The following is a 19,146-nucleotide window of genomic DNA, read 5'->3' as shown; positions in this document are numbered from 1 at the left end:
GGTTGAACCAGCTGAGGATGCAGATGGGCAACTGGATAGGCCAGTGTTTCCAGCCAGGGGAGGGGTGCCATCCCCACCTGGCAGTAGTGTCTCTTCCAAAGACCTGTCCCCCAGAGAGTTGGAAGACAGGGAGAGAAATAGGGCACACAAGCTGGAGATGGCTAAGCTTAAGATGGAGGGTCAGAGGGAAATGGAGAATAACTAGTTGTCCTTGGAGAGAGAGAGATTGAGAATGGAGCATGAGAGGATGTTGAGGGAGTTAGAGATCAAGGCAAAGGGCTTGGAGATCAATCCCTCTGGTGGCAGCGCACCATCTGTGCCTTCAGAAAGCAGAGTGTATATTCCCAATTATATCATCAAAGATTTCCACATGCATGAGGATATTGGGCAGTGGTTTGCAGCCTATGAGATAGCAATGTTGGCCCACCGGGTCCCTGATAAGGATTTGGGAGCTGGGTTGTGGGGCCGCTTTGTGAGTGAGGGGAGGGATACTTTGTTAGACCTGCCCAATGAGAATAGGATGTCTTATGCCCACATGAAGGAAGCCCTGATGACAAGGTATGGTTTGACCCCAGAACTCTGTAGACAGAGGTTTAGGAGTTGCAAGAAGCTGGAGGGAACCACCTGAGTGGAATATATGTCTTTCTGTTGCAGAGCTATGGATGGTTGGGTGAAGGGTAACAAAGTGGATACTTTTGAAGAGCTCTATGATTTGTTTGCATGGGAGCACTTGTCTGCTAATTGTTTTCCAGAGCTACGCCAGCACCTTATTGATAGCAAGTTAACTAACCCTAGGAAGCTTGCTGAGGAGGCGGATTGCTGGGTCAGTACCAGGGTCCACAAGGGTCATGTGGGAGATTCCGCCAAAGGTGGGCAGGGTCCCCAGCAGAAGAGTGGGAGGGACAAGGGTAAACAGAGGGAATTCCAGAAAGGGCCCCAAAGTAATTCCCAAGGGAACCAAGGGATGGGTTTCCAGCCTCCCCCTGAGAAGAAGCAAGAGGCTCCGACAGGTAAACCTGTTCAGAGGGGCCCCTACAAGTGCTTTACGTGTTGTCAAGTGGGCCACCGTTGGTTTGATGCACAGTGTCCCATGAAGGATTCCAGAGTGCCACCATGTGCACCACCCCGTCAGATGGAAAGTGTAGCCCTGGGAGGGGAGGAGAAGGGTTCCCAAGGTGGGTGGGGTCCCGCAGAAATATCCCTTGTCTCATTAGGAGACTTTGAGATGGTCCCTCAAGCTCAGCTGCCTGATAACACTAAGAAAAACAGGCAGTGGGTGACCATCAATGGCCATAGAGTGGAGGTTCTTAGAGACACAGGAGCCAGTGTGACAGTTGTCAAGTGTCACCTGGTGTCTCAAGAGAAGGTTGTCCCCAATGCCTTTTACCCAGTTGTTGCTGCTGACAACACAGAGAGCAACTGCAAGGTGGCTCAGGTTCCCTTTGAGTTGGGTGGGGTCTCTGGTACTCTTCAGGTAGCTGTGAGGCCAGCCATGCCTGTGGATTGTCTGTTGGGCAATGATTTGGAGAGCTCCTCTTGGGCTAAGGTGGAGAAGAAGGCTCATTTGGAGATGTTGGGTCTGTCTGAGTGGGTGGTCTATGGCAGCCAGTAAGGGTGTTGAAGAGGTCCTGGAGCCTGAAACTATGGCCCAGGGACCTGCCTTAAAGAGAAGAGGTAGGGGGCGCGGGAAACCAGCCCCCATTGTTCCCACGGTCCAGGAGGCAGACCTTGACGGGGATGCCCTGGAACCTACAGGGGAACAGGTTGCTGAACTGGGGGGCCTGCCTGAGCTGACCCATTTGCAGCAAGAAGGAGGACCCTCCAGGGAGGAATGTTGTGCAGAGCAGAAGAAGTGCCCTTCTCTTGTGGGTTTGCGGCAACAGGCCACAAACCAGGCAGCAGGTGATCAGTCTGGATCACATTGTATCTACTGGGAGAACGACCTCCTGTATACAGAGCCTAAGGTTGCTAAGTCTGGGTCAGTCTGTGTGCTGGTGGTACCCCAGCGCTTCAGAGCTACAGCTACTGGGGTTGGCTCATGATGTACCTTTAGCTGGACATCTGGGGCAGGACAAGACCTTTGCGAGGCTTGTCACCCACTTTTATTGGCCCCAGATGCGAAAGAGTTCAGATACTCATTGTAGGACCTGTCAAACTTGCCAGGCAAGTGGGAAAAGTGGAAGGAAGCACGAGGCTCCTCTCCAACCTTTCCCTGTAGTCAGTACCCCCTTTGAACAGGTGGGCATTGACATTGTGGGGCCACTGGACCCCAAGACAGCCATGGGCAACAGGTTTATCCTGGTCTTGGTGGACCATGCTACCCGGTACTTGGAAGCCATCCCGCTCAGGACAGTGACGGCCCCCGTGGTGGGATGTGCACTGATGGGGATTTTCTCCCGTGTGGGGTTCCCCAGAGAGGTGGTGTCAGACCGTGGTACCAATTTCATATCCAGTTATATGAAATCCCTGTGGAAGGAGTGTGATGTTACCTACAAGTTCATCACTCCTTACCACCCCCAAGGTAATGGGCTGGTTGAAAGATTCAACCGGACCCTTAAAGGCATGATCATGGGTCTTGAGGAACCAATGAGGTGTAAGTGGGACGTCCTCTTGCCATGCCTTCTGTTTGCTTACTGTGAGGTGCCACAAAAGTCCCTATAGTTCAGTCCCTTTGAAATGTTGTATGGACACCCGGTAAGAGGACCTTTGAGTCTGGTCAAGGAAGGTTGGGAGCAATCTCCCAGGAAACCTCCCCAGGATGTATAAAGTTACATGCTGGCCTTCAGGAACCAGACTCAGCGATTCAGAGAGCTCGCTCAGGTGAATCTGGAGGCCAGCCAGGAAGAGATGAAGCAGTGGTGCGATCAGAATGCCACTCTGATTGAGCTTCAACCTGGACAGAATGTTTGGGTCATGGCCCCTGTAGAGCCTTGTGCGCTCCAGGACAGGTGGACCGGTCCATTTGAGGTGGTGGAGTGCAAAAGTGATGTCACCTACTTGGTGAACTTGCGGTCTCCAAGGAACCCTTTGCGGGTCCTACATGTTAACCGTCTGAAGCCCCACTTAGAAAGGTCCGAAGTGGGCATGCTCCTAGCAACGTATGATGGAATGGAGGAGGAGACGGAGCCTCTTCCTGACCTCCTGTCTGCAACAGAGCAAGATGGGTCAGTGGATGGTGTCAGCCTCTCTGCCACACTGACCCCTGATCAGCAGTAAGATTGTCGCCAACTGTTGGGACAATTCTCTGATTTGTTTTCCTTGGTTCCTGGTGTCACTGAGTGGTGCGTCCATGATGTGGACACTGGGGACAGTCCTCCTGTGAAGCACAAGGCTTACAGAGGGACTGACAAGGTCAGGACTTGCATCAAGGAGGCAGTCTCCACGATGTTTGCCTTAGGGTGATTGAGTCCTCCAACAGTCCTTGGGCCAGCCCAGTGGTCTTGGTCCCAAAGACTGCCTCGCCTGGTGCCACACCTGAACTCAGGTTCTGTTTGGACTACCGAGGACTCAATTCAGTCACCAGGACTGACGCGCACCCCATCCCCAAGCTGATGAGCTCATTGATCGGTTAGGGGCTGCACGGTACCTCAGCACGTTTGATTTCATGTCTGGGTACTGGCAGATCACCTTAACTGATGGGACCAAAGAGAGGTCAGCATTCTCCACACCAGATTGGCACTACCAATTCTGGGTCATGCCCTTTGGGAGGAAGAATGCCCCTGCCACCTTTCAGAGGTTGGTCAACCAGGTGTTGGCTGGACTGGAAGATTTCAGTGCTGCCTTCCTGGATGACATTGCAGTGTTCAGTGCCAGTTGGGAAGAACATCTGCGCCACCTCTGAGAAGTGTTTATGGCACTGCGCAAGGCGAGTAAGTGCCAGATCGGCCAGGGTTCCGTGGTGTACTTGGGGCACCAGGTAGGGAGCTTCCAGGTGGCGCCCCTGCAACCCAAGATTGATACCATCCTGGCATGGGAACCCCAAAGACTCAGACACAGGTGAAAGCCTTTTTAGGACTCACAGGGTACTACAGGAGGTTTGTCAAGGGGTTTGGCAACATTGTTGCACCCTTGACTGAGCTGGCTTCCAGGAAGCAGCCCAAGAAAGTGAACTGGACTGACACCTGTCAGAAGGCTTTTGACGCCCTGAAGACTGCCATGTGCACAGCGGTAAGCAGTCAAAATATCGAAAATAAAATTTCGACCTACACTAAAATCGAGTTTTAAATATCGAAGGGGCAGAATATCGATGTCAATAATATCTATGGACAGAATATCGACCCTAAGGTAAGTATTTTTATATCGAAGTTAGTAATATCGATATCAAATATATCGATGTTACTAATATTGATGTTACTAATATCGATATTTATATTATTGTTATGTATTTTATTATATATTTAATATGCATGTGTTATATATTTTTTGTTGTGTTTTACTGGTTTTAAAATATATGTATACAATTTTTATATGTTAATAATGTTTTTTTAAGTCAATTTTGTGTTTTAGTACTGTAGTGGGTTGTGGGTTTATAGGGGAATAGGGTGGGAAGTAATTTAATTATATGAAATTAATTATACATTTTTAGGAATTATAAATTAATTTTAATTAATTTTTGCGTTTAAGTTCTGTAGCGGGTTGTGGGTTTATAGGGGAATAGGGTGGGAAGTAATTTAATTGTAATTAAGTAATAATTTATTTTCATTTATTGGTATTGATAATTATATTATTGTTAATTAAGTATTAATTGGTAATTAATTTTTATTAATGGATTAATTGATAATTATGTTAAGTGTATTATTTTATTATTCGATTGTGTTGTGCGTTTATAGGGGAATAGTCTTGGAAGTAATTGAAATCTTATTAAGTAATTATTACATTTGTTGTTGGGTGTTGATAATTAATTGGAAATTAATTATTAATTGGTAAATATTTTTAATTATAAAATTTTGGTTATTAAAAATAATTTGTTGTTGATCAATCATTAATTGTGAATTAAATATGAATAAATATTATGTATTGATATTTTTAAATAAAATATTAATAAGTAATTATTAATTGGTAATTAATGTTTCATTATTATTTTGTGGTATAAGTTTTGTTAATTGTTCAATATATTTTAATTGGTAATTACTTTTTAATAATTCATATGTTTTTGGTTATGAAAAATATTTTATTGTTTAATATTTATTATTTGGTAAGTAATATTTATTAAATATTTTTTATTGGTATTTATTATTAATTATTTGTTAATTAATTATTAATTGGTAGTTATGTTTGTAATCATAATGTATTGGTATTTGTAAATAATTTTGAGTTATTTAATAATGAAATCACTAATTATTTTAAATAATTATTTTATTTATAAGTATGTTATTTTTAACTTCTACACTATCCAACACTTTCTCTACTGTTGCAGTCTCTGGAGTTGGAATAGTAATTTTTATCCCTACGCTATCCAGCACTTTCTGTACTGTTGCACTCTCTGGAGTTGGAATAGTAATTTTTACCCTTACGCTATCCAACACTTTCCCTACTGTTGCACTCTCTGGAGTTGGAATAGTAATTTTTACCCCTACGCTATCCAACACTTTCCCTAATGTTGCACTCTCTGGAGTGGGAATAGTAATTTTTACCCCTACGCTATCCAACACTTTCTCTACTGTTGCAGTCTCTGGAGTTGGAATAGTAATTTTTATCCCTACGCTATCCAGCACTTTCTGTACTGTTGCACTCTCTGGAGTTGGAATAGTAATTTTTACCCTTACGCTATCCAACACTTTCCCTAATGTTGCACTCTCTGGAGTGGGAATAGTAATTTTTACCCCTACGCTATCCAACACTTTCTCTACTGTTGCACTGTCTGGAGTTGGCATAGTAATTTTTCCCCCTACGCTATCCAACATTTTCCTTACTGTTGTTTTTTTTGGAGCTGGAGTAGTAGTTTTATTGTCTGTGCTATTTATTATTTTTTGTATTATTTTAGCTAATGTAATATATAATTAATTTTAACAATATTCAAATTAAATGTAATTTTTTAAATGTGTTATATATAATTATTAAATTTTTATTCATGTTATTGTTTTATGTGTATGATGTATTTGTAGTTTATAATAATTTTTAATAATTTATAAGTTATTAAAACAATTATTAAAACTCATTAAGTATATATATTATATATTATATGTATATGTTTAATTAATGTTTTATTAAATTATATATATTAATTATTAATTTTAAACATTATAAAATATATTTGATTGTTTATTTTATTTATAAGTATTATTTGGTTTATTTAACATATTTTTTTTTAACTAAAAAATACCCTACATTTTTATAACCGATATTTTTGACATTCGATATTTTATTTTCGATATTTTTGTACTTACCATGTTGTAGATAGGATGTCGATATTCGTGACATCGATATTTTTGCTCCGATATTTTTGTAGGTCGATTTTTTTGACCTTTGACATTTTGTCAGTGATCTGTGCACAGCACCCGTGCTTCAGGCACCCAACTTCTCAAAAGAATTCATTGTTCAAACGGACGCTTCAGAGCATGGTGCTGGGGCTGTTCTATCGCAGATTAATGAAGAGGGCCTAGACCAACCTGTAGCCTTCATCAGTAGGAGGTTACTTCCAGGGGAACAGAGGTGGAGTGCAATTGAGCGTGAGGCATTTGCTGTGGTCTGGGCACTGAAGAAGTTTAGACCATACCTGTTTGGGACTCACTTACAGGTTCAGACAGACCACAGGCCCCTCAGATGGGTGATGAGGGGTGAGGACCCAAAGTTGTTGAGGTGGTCCATTTCCCTACAGGGGATGGAATTTACTGTGGAACACCGCCCTGGTACAGAACACACCAATGCTGATGGTCTATTTCTGCCTTAGTGATTAGAACTCCCAAGGGGAAGGGTAGTTCTCCCCACATTTCAGCTGGAGGGGCACGTGTTAAACCTGGTACCATTGGCGTGAGTCTCCCCTCCATTTTTTCTGATTGTCTCCTCTGTTTTTAATATGTTTTGCTGGTTTAGACGGTTTGGGCACTGTGCCACTGCAATTCAGTGTGCAGTGCTCCCTATGTTAAATTGAGGTACTGATTAGTGACTCCATGATTGGATTATTTGATTTACTTGTCAGACCCTAGTGCACCATGTGTGCCCAGGGCTTGTAAATTAAATGCTGCTGGTGGGCTTGCAGCACTGGTTGTGCCACCCACAGAAGCAGCTTGTAAAGTGTGTCTCAGGTCTGCCATTGCAGAGCCTATGTGCAGTCTGGTACTGCCATGCTGACTGACCTAGTGCACCCACTTGCCAGTCCCTAAACCTTCCTTTATCTTCATATCAGACTCCCCTATGGTAGGCCCAAGGACAGGGTGCATTGTAAGTATAAGGTAGGACATGCCTTAGTGTGTGTGGCATGTCCTAATAGTGAATTACAGCCATTTTCGTTTTTTCACTATTGCAAGGCTATCTGTTCCCCATAGGCCAGTATGGGCAGTTAGATTATTACATCTTATAATCCTAACTGACTCAGGGAACATGGTAGAAATTCGAATTTAGTATGCCTGAACTCAGAATGATAAAATACATATTTTAGTAAAGTTGGTTTTAACATTCTGTGTTTGAAAATACCACTTTTCTTGCTTAACTGTCCAAGCCTGCCTCTGCTAGGCTGTGTATTGTGTGTCTGGTTCTGTGAGTGACAGGGGCTGGGAATTCCAAGGGAGAGGGCGAGTCAGCACAGGGCAGAATAGGAAGGTCCGCATGTAGATGGGGGGGAGGAGTTGCACGTGGGACCTGAATAGGGCTGTGCCTTCCCTCCACTAGGCTGGCTTCACCTCATGTGGTGTGTCTGATGTCTCTGCCCTGCACTCTGAAAGGAAAGGTGGAGTCAGGTAAACAAGTGCTCCAGGACTGACCAGAACTGGTTTGGACTAGGCAAAGACTTCTCTGCCTTCAGAGAACAAACAGAAAAGAAGTATAAATATGGGGACCCAAACCCCAAGACTTTAGATCACTTCTGGAACAAGAAGAAGAAATCTCTGCCAAGGAGAAGAACCAAAGGAAGCTGTAGGAGTTGGACTGCCCCCCTGCCAGTGTGCTGTGTTGTTAGGTTGGCCTGCAGTGGTGTCTTCATTGCCAAGGAGAGGAGAAGGAACTTTTACAGAACTTTCATCCTCTTGCAGGATATTTCTCCAATGGCTTGAACTTGTGCTTGCCTCCTGCTGAAGTCTCAGGGACAACAGACTTCACCACCAGCTCCCCTCTGAACTTCTGTTAAGATATATAAAGGTTTTTCACAACAGGTGGTAATTCAAGCAGTCTTTATTAGATCAAGGATAAAGACCAACAGTCCGGACGCAGGTCAGGTAACAACTGACTCTGGCAGATTCAATGTTCCAAATGGAATATTCACGTTACTAGGTAACATACAAAGGATTATATTTAAAGTGGTAATGTTCAACCACAACACATCTCCCTCCCATGAAAAGAAATAAAATACAATCATAGAGAGGGAAAAACATACACAAAAACACTTGAATGAATAAAACAGGGATCAATATTATAAACAGGCTAACATCAAAAGAACTCACATAAATACTTGAAACACAAGAAAAGTTCAGCCTATCAATGTGAGTACTACATCATGAAATAATCACGATGCCAAACAGGAGGAGACCTTGCTCTTCTAGTAGTGTGTCCCCCCAGAACAAATCTCCCCAAATTCATTATTAGATTGGGCAACGGGACCAGAAGCTTGGACACTTGAAAAACTTGGTACACAAGGATGATTATAAGCAGTCTTAAAAGACCTGGTTTTACCACCATTCCACTTGACCAACCTGGACATAGTCCAAACCTTCCCAGAATTAAGACGTACAACATTCTTCCTCACTTCCACAATCACATACGGACCCATAAACCTGGAAAGACCCTTTTTTAACAACCCTGGTTTTCTGACCAGGACTCTATTTCCAACAGACCACTTTTTCCCACATACTCTATTTTTCCCATCAAATCTGACTTTATACTTCCCTTGATGAATTAATCTTCTACACTGTGTTCTCTCTTTAGATTGGCACACACTTACACTCCTCTTCAACCAAGCTGGATTCAACTTATCATGAGGTTTTCTTCCTCTCAAGATTGAAAAAAGTGACATCAAAGTTACATTATTCGGAGTATTACGATGAGCCCAAAATGTCTCCCTGAGCAAGGATTTTAGAGAAGATTGGGTATGCAAAGCTCTCTGAACACAATTCTTCAAAATTCTGTTCATGCTTTCTGCTAGAACATTAGCTTGTGGCAAATACAATGCAGTTTTATAATGTTTGATAGACAAATCCTTAAGAAAAACACACATCTCTTGAGAAACAAATTGTACCCCATTATCAGTGATGAGACACTTAGGAATTCCTTCCCTTTAAAATTCTTCTGTAAGGAATTCAATCACAGTTCGAGTATTGACCATGGGCACACATTTGGTTACAACCCATTTGGAAGTATAATCTACCAACAACAGTACATAACGCTCATCCTGTCGCATAAGATCAAAAGGTCCAGCAATATCTAAACCCAACTTAACCTAAGGTTCAGTGGGAATTTCCACAGGAGAAAGAGGAGCTACGTAAGTTTTCCTGCTTTTATCATTATTGGAACATTCCCAACAATCCTTAACAACTTCCTCCACTTGATGATCCATACCAGGCCACCAATACCATTCACGGACCCTAGCCTTGGTCAGATTCCTACCCAAATGTCCTTCGTGTGACAAGTTAATTAATTTACTCCAAAGACTATGAGGGGGTATCATTTTCTCACCTCTGAGTAATTTCTCATCAATTATACACAACTCATCTTTCACGTGCAAGAAAGATTTGTAAGTGTTTGGCACCTCTTGATCTGAAGGCCAACCTTTGACAATCCAATCTTTAAGTACATCCCATTCCTTATCTTCTCGACAAGCTTGAACCCATTCATCAGCATGAACAGCAGATTCACAGACCCATGCTACCAAAGAAACTTCAACTCCATCTCCAACATCATCTAATGGCATCCTAGATAAACAATCAGCTGGTAAATGTTTTGCACCCGGAACATATTCAACTCTAAAGTTAAACTCCGTTAGTCCCTCCATCCATTTTTTGATGCGAGGGGACAGATTTTCAGCCTCTCTACAAGAAAATATCTGACAAAGTGGTCGATGATCTGTTTTAACCAGCATGGGTGTACCCCATAAGAAAAACTTAAAATGATAGATGGCCCAATATACTGCCAAAGCTTCACGCTCTACAACAGAATATCTCTCCTCAGCACCTCTCAAAGAACGTGAGGCAAATGCTATCATTTTTGCTTCTCCATCCACAACTTGGGACAATACCGCTCCTAGTCCCCTCATACTTGCATCTGTAGTTAAAATTGTCTTTTTACAAGCATCAAAATGTCCAAGTGTAGGCATTCTGCCAATAATTTTCTTCATGCTGTTAAAGGAAATTGCACACTCTTGAGACCATTCAAACCTAGTATTTTTTTTTAACAATGATCTTAACGGTAGAGACAAGCTAGCAACATTTGGAACAAATTTAGAGCAAAATTCAGCAAGCCCCAAAAAGGATCGTACTTGATCCTTATCTGAAAGTACAGGTGCTTTAACTACACTTTCATCTAGGTCTAGCTTTGGACTGATTCCTTCTCCTGAAATCGTATGCCCCAGATAGTTCACAGAGGTTACACAAAATTTACATTTTTCTTTCTTGATTACAAGTCCTGAACTTTACAGTTGAGAGAGAACCTCCTGCAAATGTTTGTCATGTTCCTTCTTATCACAACCATAAATTAACATGTCATCTTGAAATACTAATACTTTCTGTAAACCTTCCAGAAGTTTACACATGACTCTTTGAAAGCAAGCAGCTGCTGAGGCATGCGGATAAATCTGTAAGCCCCCATGGGTGTGACAAACTAAGTCAGATGTTTTGACTCCGGATGGAGCTTCACTTGGTGGTATGCTGACGATAAATCCATCACACTGAAAAATGTAGCATCTTTTATTAGTGCCAGAGTCTCTGAAATATTTGGTAGGGGTTTTCTGTCCACCCAGATGTGTTTATTAAGTTCCCTCAAGTCCACACACATCCTGACATTCTTTCCGCCATCTTTGGGCACTAAAACTACTGAAGCCAACCATTCCGAACTCTCTATCTCCTCTATGACACCAGCTTAAAGGAGTTTTTTGATTTCATGTTTTAAAGGCTCCATCATTAAATGTGGTACTCTCCTCACTTTTGAGACAGAAGGTTGAGTTCCATGCTTCAGAACAATTTTGTGTTCAAAACTCTTCAATAAACCCAAATTGTCACTAAACACTGCAGGAAATTCTGCACAAATGTCATCAGATGACTGACAGGTAGACAGCAATAACACTTTCTCAGGCGAGTTAGGATTCAAAGTGATACCCATATCTCTCTTATGTCTCCACCCCAACAAGTTATCTCCTCTTCTTGCCACATGCACTTTACCAACAGTTTCTCTGTCTTTGAATTTAATTTTCATCACCACGTACCCTAAAACATCAATCTTTTTACCTCCATAACCAACTGGATTAATGTCAGGTGGGGAAAGCTCTAAATTCTCTTTGTCAAATAATATTTCCCAATTCTTATCTCCTACCATTGTATAAGGAGACCCATAGTCAGCTAAAACTGGCAATTTTCCCCCTCCAACCATGATGTTACAGACATGCATCTCCAAGGCATCACCATCCACTACACCATTTTCTTCTTTAACACTTAACATAAAATTTCCTTGTTCTTCCACACAATGTACCACTTGAGTCTTAACACAACGACACATACGTGCATAGTGTCCCTTTTTGCCACAGTTTTTACACATCGCAAATCTTGCAAAACAACTTTGACTATTTGATAGATGTCCTTCACTTCCACACCTAAAGCACTTGAAACCATTTGGGAAACGCCCTGTATTTCATTGGCGCAAGAGAGCAGCAGGCAATCCCCGGTAGGTCTGTTGAAATGTTTAGAGGACGTGAAGGAGTGGATGACCAACTCCTCCCTCAAGTTGAACGGAGAAAAAACAGAGCTCATGCTCCTAGGCCCAGCATCGCCAGTACCTTTCACCTCCTTGTGGCCCTGCGGTCTGGGTGCTCCCCCCACCCCCAAGGAAAGTGTCAAGAGCCTGGGAGTATGGTTAGACAAAAGGCTCTCCTTCTCCACCCAGGCCACCAAGCTGTCCGCCACCTGTTTTTGCCTACTTAGAGTTCTGAGGAAGGTCCTTCCACTTCTGCCTCTAGAGGCCAAAAAGGTGGCAGTACAAGGCCTCATCCAGTCCCGCCTGGACTCAAACAATGCTCTATACATAGGGGCCCCTGAGATGACCCTTAGGAAGCTGCAAGTGGTACAAAACTGCGCCGCACGTACCCTACTCCAGATTCCGCGAACCCAGTCAGCTAGACCTGGACTGAAAAGCCTGCACTGGTTGCCAGTGAGGCTAAGAGTGACATTTAAGGCGCTGTGTATTGCGCATCGGGCTTTTTGGAAGACGGGATCAGCAATAAATAACAATCTTGTCATCCCCTACCACCCAAATAGGAACCTTCGATCCACGGATGCTTTCCTGGCAGTTGTTCCTAGAGTGAAAAGAGCCAGGACCGGGGGTAGGCTGTTCTCGCTGAACACCGCCAAGCTCTGGAATGCTCTCCCCCTCTCTCTTCGCTCCAACCCCGACTTGCTCGCATTCCGGAAAAAGCTGAAAACATTACTGTTCGCCAAATCTCTCTAATCCTAATCTCCCTGTTCCGTCACATCTCTGCTTCTACTCAGCGCTTGGACGCCCGCGGGCAGCAACCGCGCTTAACAAATCCATTTCCATTCCATCCATTCCATCCATTTTGGTAATCACTATTGCCAAATTTCTTACGTGCCTCAGCACTGTTTTGTTTCTTAACATCACCAACCTTGTTGCAAACACTATTTTTCTCATTTTTTCTGTTGTCATAATTTTTTTTTATTTCATTGACAGCTACTTCTTCATTAGGCACCGCGTCACTCTTAACATCTTTCATTTCACGCACCCACATATTCGTGTTTTCTAGGCTTTCTACAATAGCTAATGTCTCTTTGAGATCAGGATTTTTAGCTAAAAGTTTTTGCTGAACTTCCACGTCATTAGTACATCTCACAATCTGATCCCTTATTAAAGAATCTGTGAGTTGCTCAAAATTACATGTGCGATCTAAAGTATTTAAGGTTGCAAAATAGTTTCCAATTTGCCTTGAACCCTCGTGAAGAATTTATGTTGTTCTAAAACAACATTTATCCTAGCTCCAAAATGCCTCTCTAACATCATTACCGACATATCATAAACATTCTCAGGTTCACCCTCACCTCGCCCCAAAACAATCTCATCTAGGCTTTCATAGACATGTCTACCCTCAATTCCTAGGTTGTGTAAAAGAATTGCCTGTTTCCTAAGCGCAGAGAATTTCTCACCACCAATGGCCAACAAATATGAATCAAATAACAGTTTCCATCTACTCCAAGGAAGAGTAGGGTCACCTTTATCTGAGAGAAACTGTGGAGGTTGTGACATGTTAGAGGATGACATAATAAGTATGCGCAAGAAGGTAAATTATCAACTACAAATAAGCTGTAGAAATTGCATACACCCAGCAATCAATGTCACATTAAAGATAGTAGTAAGTAATGATAAATAGTTATTAATTATAATGTTCTAGAGTTCAAGATTTTACTCAAGAATTATGGCATGCAAAGTCGGAAGTTATAAATCCACAAAAAGGTGTGCGCATCACCGCGCATCTCCAAAGGTGTACACTTGATAAATGAACTGGATGTGCGCTTCTCCGCCCTTTACCGTGCTTCACCACACTTCTCTGCCCTTTACCGTGCTTCACCACACTTCTCTGCGCTTCACCGCACTCCTTCGCGCTTGTTGTACATGCAAAATCGCGAATTGGTGTGCGCGTCACCGCGCATGTGCAGAGGAGTAGTGGACTTCCACTAGTGAAGAGTGCACTGCTGTGGAGGCAAAACCCAGGGTGTGCGCGTCACCGCGCATGAGCACATGGAGAAAACAAATATGCCCCGGAATCTCCCTGGATGCGTAGCACTTCGTGAGAAACTCTATCACGTCGCGTCACGCCTTCGCACGTCACAGAAGCTGCTAGACAGCAACGCTCCCCAAGAACAGCACGGATCCGGTGATCACGAGAGGCCACAGCATTTGAAATGATGCAGGTAACGGTCACTATCGAAAAGTCCGATTCTTGTAGATAATATCGTTTCGAAGGTGCAAAGGCAAGTTTTCTTGGGATCAACTTACAGTTTTCTTGAGAAATGAATGTTCCGTCAACGCTGCAACTCCGTCAGCTCTTGAATTCAAATATGTGGGTTTCCTTAGGGAAATGGTGGTCAATACTTGAATACCTGTTATCCCACTCTCGTCGCCAATGTTAAGATATATAAAGGTTCTTCACAACAGGTGGTAATTAAAGCAGTCTTTATTAGATCAAGGATAAAGACCACCAGTCCGGACGCAGGTCAGGTAACAACTGACTCTGGCGGACTCTATGTTCCAAATGGAATATTCACGTTACTAGGTAACATACAAAGGATTATATTTAAAGTGGTAATGTTCAACCACAACAACTTCCTTGCTGGGAATCCTATCTGCAGAAGCCTGCGTGTAGCTGGGAGCGCGACGCACCGAGAAGAAGCGTGCCGCCACCGCATCTCCCAGAAGCGTGCCTTCGTCGCAGCTGTCTGCTGTCACATCACCGGAGGAGCGCGTCGCAACCGTGAGGGTCGCCGTCGCATCATCCGAGAAGCTCCAAAGTACAGAGTCGCCGCAAGGCTGCCAGGGCGTGTTGCCTCATCTCAACGTCGTCGCATCAAGGGCGCCATCTTATCGCATCGCACCAGATTGTCGCATCGAGGTGCCATCTTGCCGCGTCGCAACCGGGCTGCAGCACGAGAATCTATGCATCACCTCCTCTCCAGTAAGGATCAAGATGCATCCCCTACTTTGCGCAAACATTGAGGCGTGACGCATCGTGTCCCCCGAAGCAAGGAACCTACGCATCTCCAACGCTGCGATCCTTTTGTTTAATTTGCTTTACGCATCCAGGTACTTTTGTGAGAACTGTGTCGCATTTACCAACAACTTGAACTAAGCTAATTCTACCATCTTTAAGTCAATTTTGAGTACAGTATTGTGGATTTTTGTCGTTTGTGGTCTTGTGTTAAGTCTATATAAAGAATACTTATTTTTATAAAACCTGTGTGGTGTCCATCTGTAGTGTTTTCACTGTGTTACTGTATGTGTTCACAAATGCTTAACACGCTGCCTCTGAGATAAGCCTGTCTGCTCGTGCTAAGCTACCAAGGGGGTGAGCAGGGGTTATCCAGTAGTGTAATCTCCTGTCCCTGACTTAGAAGCAAGGGTCCCTATTTGGTCAAAGGTATCTAACTCTGCCAACTAGAGACCCCCAGTTCTAACAAACACGTAAACACTACCCTCACCAACTACCTTGAATCCCATGAGATTCTGCACACCTCCCAGAAAGGCTTCCGCCCTAACCATGGAACAGAAACAGCACTTATAACAGTAATCGAGGAATCAAGGAAATTCCTCGACTTGGGAGGCACTGTGGCAATCATCCTGCTTGATTTGTGGGCCGCATTTGACACTGTAAACCATGGCATCCTACTAGACAGATTCAAAGAGGTGGGAGTGACAATCAAGGCATTCTCATGGATTGAGTCTATTTTTTTACAGACCGGACTTTCCAAGTATTTGAAGGCAACCACACCTCAAGAAAGATCCCACACACCTGCAGGGTCCCACAGGGCTCTTCTTTGAGCCGCACCCTTTTTAATATATGAGACCCCTAGCTGAGTTGGTCCTCCCATATGGAGCCCATATAGTGACATACGCCGACGACACCCAACTGGTGGTAGCCCTCAACCACCCTGACGGGAGCACAGTCGACCTTGAAACATGTCTGAGAAAGGTGGCCAGCTGGATGGACCAATCAAATCTCAAGCTCAACGGGGAGAAGACCGAACTAATGATCCTTGGCAAAACAGCAAGCAGCCCCTCAGACATAAGCTGTTCGAATTGCCTGGGCTCGACTCCAGTATCCAAAGACAGGATAAAGAGACTGGGAATTTAGCTGGACAGGTCCCTTACACTAGACCACCAAGCGGTACAAGTAGCAGCCACATGCTTTGGAACCCTAAGGCAATTAAGAAAAATATTACCACTACTCCCAGAAACAGCTTGCAGAACTATGGTACAAGCACTGATACTCCCCTGGTTGGACTATTGTAATGCATTGTACCTGGGCACCCCGAACTCCACAACTAGAAAACTCCAAGTGGTGCAGAACTGTGCAGCCAGATTACTATTTAACATCCCCAGAAAACAATCAGCTTAGCCAGCATTGAAGGCATTACACTGGTTGCCCATTGCAGAACGCATAAGGTTTAAATCACTATGCATCGCACATAAGACTCTCTGGGGCACAGGCCCCAAAATCAACTCCTCTCTTCTATCCTTCCACTGACCCCTGCGCAACCTGAGATCTGCCAACATGTTCCAAGCTAAGCTTCCGAAAATCCTGAGAGTATGAACAGGAGGACGTAAATTCTCGTACAATGCCTCCATTCTTTGGGACTCACTCCCCCTAGAGCTCAGATCCACAACCCACAACTTCACGTTCAGGAAGCAACTAAAAACGTGGCTTTTCCAGAAATTGCAGTAAGACCGTTATATGCTTATGGTTGCAATCCAGCGCCGGGATGCCTAAGGATAGCCATGCGCTCTATCAAGAATCAATTAATAATAAAGCTGCCCGACTCTTCTTTTGTTTAGTCTGGCTCTGAAAGCTCTCCATTTGCTTCTAACTATGGTTTTTGTGCAGCTTAAGACCCTTTGCATCATTCGTAAGGGAATCTATGTTTGCATTCCTTTGTACCCGCAAAAGTTAGCACACAGAATACTAAGGCCCGCTACTCAAACTATCCTTCTTTCTTTCCTTCCTTCCTTCCTATCAGCAGCAGAACCTTACCTATTCTGCATTCACTCCTTATGAAACAACCTCTCTTTACGCTTTATTCTCAAAGGGATATTCATAGATTTTACACAAGGTTGAAAACACACCCCTTCCTTTGGTCTGTTACGGTGTAATTCTTCCTTACTCTAGTTCCTGTGATGCCCCGCCTTTCATAATTCCTAATTCACTCCTCCTTTTTCTTGCCACTCCAAAGACCAGCAAGCAAATCCCTGTTTACTAGTCTTTGCTTCAGAGCTTTTTTCATGTTCAGTCAGTGCTTTACCATTCTACCTGCCATCATCAACTTACCACAGTAATGTCAGGTTTGGATATTCATTCCCATCATATGCCAAAATCCTAACATAAATCCTTTGATCATCTGATTCCTCATGACTCTGTAAAGGATAACTGGCGGGCCAGATAAATAGCCCCCTTGCACCATGATGTGATTCTATTGCTTACCAAAAATGTAACTAGAGATAATTTCTTTTGAATTCCGGTTTTCTTTTCCAAAGAAACCAAATCTGACTTTGGACCTTTAACTGATCCTCTCTGTGCCCTCCTTTTTTATTATTAGCCATGGTGACAAAGAATTGCTTCATGGGGGTACTAGAGATGAGTAATTCTGCCTTACATGTTCTAACCAGGTGCTAAAGAGCACCACTGAAGATGTGGTGGTGAATAAGCAAGTACCTCTGAATGATGTCCAGTTATCCTGCTTCCTAATGTGACGAACCCCTGGTCCTATTTGAAAGTGTGTTGTGTGTGTTTTTATTTACTATAAGGATCATTTTATTTAATCTGTGGTGGTTATTAAAATGTTTTTTCTGTCTGCCTCAGGTGTTAACACATCCAGAAACACCGTCAAAAATCATCAAGAAAGCCACATGGATGGAGCATCAATTAGAAGTGAATGTGAGAACAACATCGGTCACAAAGTAGATGTCACTCAGCACCATAGCATCAACTCAGAAAATTCTATGACCCCACACACTCATCATGACAATGGCTTCCCTCTTTGGTCACCCCGACTTAAGCGTAAAAGAAACCACAAGGGGAAGAAGATGCAAATTGTTGTGGCCAAAACCAAGCAAACTATCAATGATTTGACACCCATCGGTTCATATCAAAATATGCAGACTGAATCAGAAATGTATATTTGCAGAAGTTGTGGAAATTGCTTTCAGCAGTCTCTGAAAGGGACTGTCCATCATCAAAGTAATATGGAAATGCAGCCAAATACTTGCAACGATTGTGAGAAGAGTTTCCATCAGTTAACCAACCTGAACAATGATCAGGGGGAACAAATGGGAGAGAAGCCACATAAATGTACAGAATGTGGGAAGAGTTTCAGAATAGCACAGTCTTTGTTGATACACCGGCGAGTGCATACTGGAGAAAAGCCCTATACATGTAATCAGTGTGGGAAAGATTTCAGACAGATTCCACACCTTGTGAAGCATCAACGAAGGCATACAGGAGAGAAGCCTTATATTTGTATTGTATGTGAAAAGGGATTCATAAATTCATCAAACCTAAAGCGACACCAACAAATACACACCAGAGAGCTGAGTATACCCTAACCCAGAGAACTGAACTTTTTTAAGTTGAGCATTCGAAGGTGCTGGTGTCATGCAGGTTGCAAACATGCTTTGACTGGACAAGCACATTCTTTCCTGTCTTCATAAGTATGTTGAAAGCGTAACTGAACTTGAGAAATAATAAAAGAAATAGATCCATAAATCAGAGTCTGATCATGTAGTGACAAAAATTAATCTGTTTGAACTTCTAAACCTGTGCAAATGATACACAGCTTCGAATTAGGTCATCTGAAGATCATTGTTACTCGACTACCTTATTAATTCCTGCTTAAAAAACACAGTGGTGCACTGCATTTCGATCAAAGCTCCACACAAAGGAGGAGTCACTGGATGGCTAATGGAGGTGAAAAGGGCCACACTCGACTTAGTCGCTCGGAGCAAGGCTAAGCAATCGCCGGTCAACTAATGTGAGGTACTACCATACCTCCGCCTCTCCTGTTTTTTCTATGGGAA

At 43.3% G+C, this 19,146-nt stretch overlaps 1 protein-coding gene across 1 annotated transcript in view; it reads left to right on the top strand.

Annotated features, from left to right (window-relative positions):
• The window catches only part of LOC146859257 (uncharacterized), a 164,904-nt gene extending 146,064 nt beyond the window's left edge, over positions 1–18,840 (top strand). Inside the window, exon 8 of the mRNA XM_085649951.1 lies at positions 17,933–18,840. Coding sequence (XP_085506077.1) covers positions 17,933–18,675 — 743 coding nt within the window. The 3' untranslated portion in view covers positions 18,676–18,840. The remainder of the gene's footprint in view (positions 1–17,932) is intronic.
• Positions 18,841–19,146: the final 306 nt, after the last annotated feature.

This window comes from Triturus cristatus, chromosome 3_2 (assembly GCF_964204655.1).
Source record: "Triturus cristatus chromosome 3_2, aTriCri1.1, whole genome shotgun sequence".
NCBI classification, from domain to species: Eukaryota; Metazoa; Chordata; class Amphibia; order Caudata; family Salamandridae; genus Triturus; species Triturus cristatus.
The sequence above is the reverse complement of the archived record's forward strand: the minus strand, read 5'-3'. Positions and strand labels throughout refer to the sequence as shown.